The 8,604-nt window shown below is 46.0% G+C and overlaps 1 protein-coding gene across 1 annotated transcript; it reads right to left on the bottom strand.

Annotated features, from left to right (window-relative positions):
* Positions 1 to 639: 639 nt before the first annotated feature.
* C7H1orf52 (chromosome 7 C1orf52 homolog) lies at positions 640 to 6,417 on the bottom strand. Its single transcript, XM_032798855.1, has 3 exons — positions 6,114 to 6,417; positions 4,712 to 4,919; positions 640 to 1,359 (listed from the first exon to the last, which is right to left on the bottom strand). Exons 1-3 carry the CDS (start codon positions 6,390 to 6,392, stop codon positions 1,283 to 1,285), a joined length of 564 nt encoding a protein of 187 aa, XP_032654746.1. The 5' UTR covers positions 6,393 to 6,417; the 3' UTR covers positions 640 to 1,282.
* Positions 6,418 to 8,604: the final 2,187 nt, after the last annotated feature.

Consider the following 8,604-nt stretch of genomic DNA (forward strand, 5'->3'; position numbering starts at 1 on the left):
TTCTTCCCTTGTGTGATTCTTAAAATGGGTGGCAATTTCACCCTATGGGAGGCTGGTCACAATTAGGTATTTACAGTCTAATTTCAAATGGCTGCAGCATTCCACAGTTCCTGAACTGTCATAGTGTGTAACTATGCCCTGTGAAATCACGGTCCCACTCCTACCGTTGAACCTGAATCATTTCTGATTGCAATGGGTCTAGGCATCATTTATTCTCAGATATGTATAAAGCCCTCTGAAAAGATGTGAATCAGGAGGGGATGTTGCTTGACTAGATTCTGCAATGCAAGCAATGAACAGACCTAGATTGCTTGCTTGCTTGCTGCAGAACTCCTCTGTTTCTGCTTGTGTACAAAAGTGACTTGAGCTTCATATTGCTATTTTGTACTGAAGGAGATGCATTTGACAAGCATTGTGTATTGAAGTTGAGCCATGACAACTTCTGTTTTTAGCATGCATGTCAGTTTTGTTCTCCACTTTGAGAATACTGAATACATAAATTGACCCCATTCTGCAATATTGACAATTTTCCTCACATCATTTAACCTCATAAGTACTGCTGCAGGCAACAACATGGTAGTATCCAGCAGAGATTTCAAAGCAAACTCCACTTTTCAAGTACATTTTTGAAGGCCAATGTCCTAAATGAAGCAGTAACTCTCAATTTATTATACATCAAACCTTGAAGAATCTATCAAACATCTCTAACATACTGCTAAAACACACACAAGTATAGAATTTGTCCATTACATTGCCTATTAAACAGCTAAGCTATATACATTTTCACATGTAGTTTTAATTTCAGATGACCTAAGTATTTACACTCTTTACATACATTTCAAAACAGCATTGATTAAACATGTACCACAGTACATTACTTAAAACATCTTAAAAATTATTTTCCTTTATAAAAGGTTTTAGCACAATGGCAGGTCAGCTGAGAAAAGCTCACATCACAAGTCTGTGGATAAAGAGAATACCACAAAGCCGTATAATCCTGTACGAGCACAAATATTCATCTAATACTTTAAAAGATTGTGTTTTAAATAAATTGCTTACATGGACTTAATCTTTGTTCAGTGGATACAAGTTTTATCACAATACTGATCCATGAACTCTTGTGCTTTCCAAGTGGCAAATATTCTATGGAAATAAAAAAAAACAACAACTCTAAACAACATATGATATAAGTTAGGTGAAAGTGTATTTGTTTCCCATTTCAGCAGAAGAATCAAAGTTCACTAGGTGTCCATAGGGGGCCAAATGCAGTTCATCCTGCTTATTACTTCTTCCTCTTAGTTTCTTCTCCAGTGTCTAGTTTGCGTCTCTTAGCAGAAGCTGGTTCATCTTTTTCATCATCTTTAAATAAAAGATGGTGTCAATTAACGCAAGTACAATATATGAACTCAAGCTGGAAAGTTAGATACGTGTTGTCACATACCCTAGCCTCTTGCCAAACCAATTTATTTTTCCACTTCTGAAGATCTGTTGGAACCACACACACACTAGGATGGCAGATAACATCCCCACTCTTGGAACGGACCAAAGTGTTAGTAGGAAAAAATAATAAATTTTTATTATGGTAGTGACCAGGGGCCAATCATGCTAGGCATTGTACAAACAGCAGGAGATAGTCCCTGCCTCAAAGATCTAACAATTTAAATAGACAAGACTGACCAAGGATAGGAAGAGAGATATTACATATAAGCAGAGAGTGATGGTCTGCAGATTTCATGTTTGTTGTACAATGTCTTTTTAATTTCTGGGTGGGATTTTGTTAGGAGGGAAGACAAAGGAAGGAGGACAGGATAGTGGTGAAGAGGGAAGGAAGAAGGGCAGCATGCAGGGCAGGTGAAAGGAAGAGTGGGAGGAAAAGGGAGCAAGAGCAAACAGTCAATATTCAGAGTGAAACTGTAGAAAGCAGTTGGATGCCATCCTCAGATGATCCTCCCTTTGTCAATCAAGTTCTGAATGAGCAAGCCTAAGCTGATATCCAAGACAATATTGGATGTTTCAAAAGAAATATTTTCTACTTTTAGCTCTATTCTTTACAGCTTGTCTCGAGTTATTCTCACACACAAATGTTTAATATGTAGTTGACAAAAACAACATTCAATGTCATATATGGCCAATTCTTCCAACCTATGGTATCAAGATGTTTAGGTGCGTGTATTATAGATGTTCTTCTAAAAAACATCTTTCATTTACAGCTCCTTTTATCCTGAAGTACTTTACAAACATCATAAATACAAATAACCTGGCCTACCACTGAAATATAGTTACTTCTGGGGTGAAACAGCAGTAGTTCTCATAACTAAATTTTCTTTTAGTTTTGAAGGTAAAACCTGTCTGAAATAAAGATTTTTTTAAAAAACTACAGATTGAACATTAAAAATATTCTGCAGACCCCTGCCATCACTTCTTCATTGGAGGTAGGCGCTGGATTCACTGTGCTGATGCTATGAGGAGAGGAGTGGAGCAGAGGATCACAGTGCCAGCCTCAATTCGTGCCAGGAAAGACATGACACACACAGACAATATAGGTCTGTCGCAACTTTAGGCACATTTAACATGTGCGATTTTAACTTTACGCTGAAGGGCCGGAAGTCTGAGGGGGCGTGGCCTCAAGTGGAAGAGGCGTGGCCTCAAGATTTAAAGGTCCTGGGGCACCAGCTGTGGCTGGGAGTCCTAGGGCCTTTAAATCACCAAGGTGGCTCCCAGCTGCAGAGGTGGCTGGTAGCCCCTGGGACGAACTAAAGGGCCCAAGGCTCCAGCCACCGTGGAGCTCTGGGCCCTTTAAATGTCAGCCCCAGCCTAGCTGCCAAAGCCGCGGGCAGGATTTAAAGGGCTCCTCCGGGCTCCCCACCACGGCGGGAAGCCTGGTGGAGCCCTTTAAATCCCACCCGCAGCTCCAGCTGCCAAAGCTGCGGGCCAGCATTTAAAGGGCTCCTCCGGGCTCCCCGCAGTGGCAGGAAGCCTGGTGGAGCCCTTTAAATCCCGACCCGCAGCTCCGGCGGCCAGGCCGGGGTGGCATTTAAAGGGCTCCTCTGGGCTCCCCACGGGGGCGGGAGCCTGGAGGAGCCCTTTAAATACCATCCTGGCCCTGCTGCCGGAGCTGCGGGCGGGATTTGAAGGGCTTGGGGATATAATTTTCAGTATATGCGGTTTTCGCTTTACATGATAACCGCAGAATGGAACCCCCACGTATGATAAGACTTGCCTATACTATGGATCTAACCTTGCTGCTGATCCACAGACAACATAATTCTGTGAAGAGAGGAAGAAAATAAGGCAGACGGATAGTATTGCTCTGGCTTAGAGAGGTACAAGAAGAGGAGGAACAGCAGGCCACCAATGGCCTTGCCCCAAAGATCTCTACAGCAGTGCCTGGTGATGTGCACCACCTTATTTGTATTTTGTATTAACATCTTTCCCTCCAGCACATGTACCAGTATTCAGCAAATCCACTTTTTATTCACATTCATGTTAAGCTTAGTACATGTGTGACTGTGGAAAGTATGGCCACATTATGTCACGACTATCTGGAGAAGAAAGAACTATCAAAAGAAACACAATGTAGGAACTGCACTTACTATTGGTTCATTAAAGCAGATAGTACATTTTTAATGAACTATTAATTATAGGACTGACCTTGAACTATTAGGTGATCAACGGTTTCAAGCTTTGATTTATGAAATTTGGATGCTTTAACTTTACATGGTATCCTATGAGAATCTTGACCCTTTTAAAATCAGGTATGTATTACATTATTATTACTTCATCCCTTTTTCCAAGTTAAAAGTTCAATATAACAAAACCAAATGTTTGATAAAAGAGAAGCTTCAAACAGGATTTTGGAACAGCAGAATATGAGCAAGAGAACATTTAACAACTCTAACAAAAGAGAGACAATTAATGTAACTAAGCTCCCTGGGACTGCATCCTGCAGCAACCTATACATTAGCTCTATAGCACATGGTTTCTTGGAAAATGGTTTATTTGTCCCTTTCTGATGAGTTTCTTAATACGTGCTTAGAAAACTAATTAAAATCATTATGATTTTCCTCCTACTAAGAGGAAATTTTATAACAGGATTTTACACGTAATCATTCTTGAGCCACTAGTACAGTACTAATTTACCATATATTAGATATTGCCTATTATAGAGGAGGGGAAAGGAGGAAACCCAGGAAGACCAAACTAAAAGCAGATCACATAATACATACCCAAAAAGAAACATCCCTTTTTATTTTTCAGACCCTTCTAGGATTGTCAGGAGTCTGGTTTTTAACCGGAACACCTGGTCAAAAAGGGACCCTGGAGGCTCCGGTCAGCACTGCTGGCCTGGCAGCTAAAAGTCCATCGTTTATAGCAGCTGGCTTGTCCCTCCAGCTCGTAGGCACAGGGACAGACAGGTGAATTCATGTGCTTCCCCTAGCCTGCCCTGCACCTAGTAGCCAGAGGGACACATCGCTGCTTCTAGGAGCTGCCTGAGGTAAGCGCTGCCTGGAGCCCACACTCGAAATTCCCTCCTGCACCCCAACCCCCTGCTGCAGCCTGGTGAAAATGTGCCAGTGAGCGAGGGTGGGGGAGAGAAAGCAACGGAGGGAGGGCGGATGGAGTGAACCAGGGGCAGGGCAAGGATGTTCAGTTTTCTGCAATCAGAAAGTTGGCAACCCTAGACCCTTCACCAGATTAGATAATTACCCACCTGATTCTGAAGGCTCTTGCTCCTCTTCTGGTAAAAAGTTAACTTTGTTTGTTTGCTGTGGAGCATCATCACCATTGTCCTCATATATGTTGGACCATTTTATTGCCATATCAAGTTCAGGAGGTGGTGGCGGCTTCTTTTCCTTAATACTGTAAATGTCAGGTGGTGGTACTGCATTACTCTTCCACACTTTGAATTCCTTAGGAGGCTGTTGAAGAGAACACAACTGTTTACAACAATGCACTGCAACAAAGCAATGTGGAGCAGAAAGCGAGAGCCTCACATTAAGTTATCAAACCAAAGGAGATCTGATCTCTGGATTACCAAAAACAGTTACCAGAGGGGCCCTGGCATAGGGTGACCAGACATCCCAATTTTATAGGGACAGTCCCGATTTTTGGGTCTTTGTTTTATATAGGCTCCTATTACCTCCACTCCCATCCCAATTTGTCACACTTCCTGCCTGGTGACCCTACCTTGGCAAGGTTAAACAAGAGCGAGCCTTTCCCCTAAAACAATAAAGGGGAAAACCAGAAAACAAAACCCCATGCACCCAGCCCAAAGAAAACAGCAAAGATTCAATAAACTCTGTGAGGAGAAGTCTGATTTAGAGACCTGTGCGGGACTATTTTTTAATCCCGCTCCTACCCCTACCCCACAATACTGACTCCTACTGTTACCCAGTCCAGCTCCAGGGCTCTACCCTGATGTTCCTTCCAGTGAACCTGTTGGGAGGAAGTTCTGGCAATCTCACCAGGGCGCTGTTTGAGGGCCTTGCTCAAGAACAGTGATTTCTCAACCTGCATACAGCCCGATTAGCAGAGAGCTGCAGCCCAGCTGGGTGTTAAAAAAAATTCAAAATGTGTTGCTCTGGTCTAAAAAGCAATGGGGCTGGTCCGGGGGAGATACTGTCTGGCAGCCTATTGGAGCGCTACTGCCAGCAGGGGACTGGGTGCGGGAGAGGGGGTCTCTGGCCAGGGTTGTGGAGAGGGGGGCCTCCCCAGGTTTTAGGCTACCCTCCTTTCCGTGGCGGGGTCTCTGGGCAGGGGGCGCTGGGCATAGAGGAATGTGGAGATTTACAGGGGGCGCTGTGGTTCTCAACCTGCGGCCCATAACGATAAATAGGGTGAGAACCACGGCTAAAGAGGGTCATAGTGTCTTTGACTAGCGGGAGCCCGATAACTCGGGAGCCCCCAATGGCCCCTTGGCTCCTAGGGGGCGGGAGAGACTCCGCTCGCCGTTCGCAGTGGTTTGGGGCTCTCCCTGGGGCCGCTCGGGGGCACCGCGGCCGGCAGCACAGAGCCGGGACGGCCGCGCGCAGAACGCCGGGCTTTACCCGAGAGCCCCCCTCCTCGTATCGCGCCGACCCGAGCCCCCACGCGGGGCCGTCCCCGGGCCTCACCTCCTCGGGCGCCCGCACGACCCGGCGCTCCCAGTCGATCTGCTTGTTGAGCGGGTTATAGAGAAAGGACGGTGGCCGGGACACGTTCCGGAACAGCTCGTCTGGCCCTGGCAGCCGCGGCTTCCGGCCCGGGCTGCCCCCGGCCGCCTCCCCAGCAGCCCCGGCCGCCTCTCCCCCGGCGGCGCGCGGCTCGTCGCTCTCGGAGTCCGAGCTGGAGCTGCTGCTGTCACCGCCATAGGCCGCGAAGTAGCCGAGCGAATCCTTCCCCTCCGCCGCCATAGCGAGGCTGGAGCTGGGACACTCAGCGGCCGCGGAAACCCGGCCTGGAACCAAAGGTTCCGGGAGCGAGTGGGGCCGGGGCCGGGGCCAGGCTCCCTCACGTGGTCGCCCGCCAGGAGCCTCCCTTGCTCGGGGAGCTGCCCCGCTGTCCCCTGAGCTGCGGCTCCCTCGCACACAGGGGTCCCACTGCCCGCGAGAGGGCGGGCACCCCGGACGTGCTCTCCCCCAACCTGGAAGCCCCGGGCAGGCACTGAAGAGGCCAGAGATGGGGGGCCCCAGTGAGTGGAGCGGCGGCGAGAGCTCAGGCCGAGGAAGGACTGTTACTATTTAGAGATCAGATGCGGATAGACTGAGCAGATGTCCCGATTTTTTTTTTCTTACTTAGGCTCCTATTACCCTCCACCTCCCTCCTGATTTTTTCACACTTGCTGTCTGGTCACCCTAGATGAGGGATCTGAGCGCGCCATACACGATGCTGCCGGTCGGGTACACATCGCTTTCCTCCTCATCATAGTAACAAACCAGGGCAGAGGACATTCAAATAAACCGTTAGAAAACAGATTTAAAATTGCTCAAAGGAACTATGCTTTTTATGCCACTCATCATTAACCTGTAGGACTCGTTAAAGAGGCTTAGTGGATATTTACATGGATGAGAACATGACACAAGTAAAAGTAGGGACAGCCTTGATTGACTGCTTTGAAAAAAAATCACAACTCTCTCATCCTTCAGCATGTACAGTAATGCTGTAGGATTAGGATAACCAACTGATAAGGGCTAGTGCAGGGGTTTTTAAACTCCACTGCACCCTGAGCCCCCATCTGACAACAAAAATTACTAGACAACCCCAGGAAGGGAGACAGAAACCAGGGGGTGGGGGGCACAAAGCTGAAGTCCCATGCTGCTCAGGGGTGGGGAGGGGAGGGCTGTAACGTGAGCCCCACCACTGAGGGCTGAAGAGCTTGGGCTTCAGCCCTGGGACCCAGCAAGTCTAAACCAGCCTAGGCGACCCCATTAAAAATGGGATTGCAACCCACTTTGGCGTCCCAACTCTCAGTTTGAGAACCACTAGGTGTGTGCTTTGGATAGGTTATTCCATAACAGGCAGTAGTACAAAAAGCTCAAACCCTTTATTTTCAATTTGGAGTACTCCTCTATTTGACGGAAAAAACTAAGAACTACTCTATTTTGTTTGCCTCAGCTGAAATCTTGTTTATATTCTACTAGTAGGCTACATTGTACAATGGCAAACTTAGAGTTTGTAAAGGCAGCCAATGAAGTGGGTATTCACCCTCAAAAGCTCATGCTCCAAAACGTCTGTTAGTCTATAAGGTACCACAGGACTCTTTGCTGCTTTTACAGATCCAGACTAACATGACTACCCCTCTGATACTTATTAGAGTCTGTATTTTACAATTATTTGATCCTACATAGGTATACAAATGGAGGTAATACTGAGAAATATATTTCCTTTAAAAAATACAGACCTTATCTAGAGGAGAATAAAAAGGGAGTTAACTAACAGTCTAATGCCTTTGAAAAGTGTAGTGCAGACAAACCTTTATGTTTAAAACATGCTAAACTGGTCACCTATGTAGGAACTTAAGCTTTAACCCAACCACTTAGCCTGTGTTAAAATATACAGCGCTTTCTCTACACTGAGCTTTTCAAAAATGTTCTAATACCTGGTTTAAAAAGTCATGTAGATAAGGCCAGTACCTCCTTTTTTTAATTCTACCTAGCTAACACCCTTAACACCTAGTTTAACAATTACTATCACATTAGTTGAGGGAGATTGAACACCTAGGTTATGTAACCAGCTAACTCCACTGTAGAGATAGTAACACTATGTCTACCCTAATATTAAGGGGTATATCGAAATCATGTTAGCTAATTGTTTTAAAATAACATGTTCCCTAGTTTAGACCCACAAACTTGGGTCAGAAGCTCTCCAGCCTGCTACCTTTTCCAGTCATGCTCGCTCAATCATTTTAAAAGATGTGTTCTTCCCCAGGTGAGTATAATTCTACCTTAGCCAACTAGTGTTGAAACTGGGTCTGGCTCAACACAGCACCTTCTATAGATCAGTCAATAAAGCTGAAGCAGAATGAAGCCTGATTTAAGTCCTTGTACCCACCTACCCTATCCCCTCCCCCTCTCCCCAAACACAGCAGATGAGGGAAGATCGTTTTATCATTCTGCCAATGAACAG

This window comes from Chelonoidis abingdonii, chromosome 7 (assembly GCF_003597395.2).
Source record: "Chelonoidis abingdonii isolate Lonesome George chromosome 7, CheloAbing_2.0, whole genome shotgun sequence".
In the NCBI taxonomy this organism is placed as follows: Eukaryota; Metazoa; Chordata; order Testudines; family Testudinidae; genus Chelonoidis; species Chelonoidis abingdonii.

Bases quoted from the DNA above. Each gene is read 5' to 3' on its own strand.
- C7H1orf52 (XM_032798855.1), bottom strand. From the start codon at position 6,392: ATGGCGGCGGAGGGGAAGGATTCGCTCGGCTACTTCGCGGCCTATGGC. The intron at 4,920-6,113 runs GTGAGGCCCGGG...TCTCTTCAACAG, and splicing joins TCGTGCGGGCGCCCGAGGAG to CCTCCTAAGGAATTCAAAGT. The intron at 1,360-4,711 runs GTGGGTAATTAT...TTTTATTTAAAG, and splicing joins GCAAGAGCCTTCAGAATCAG to ATGATGAAAAAGATGAACCA.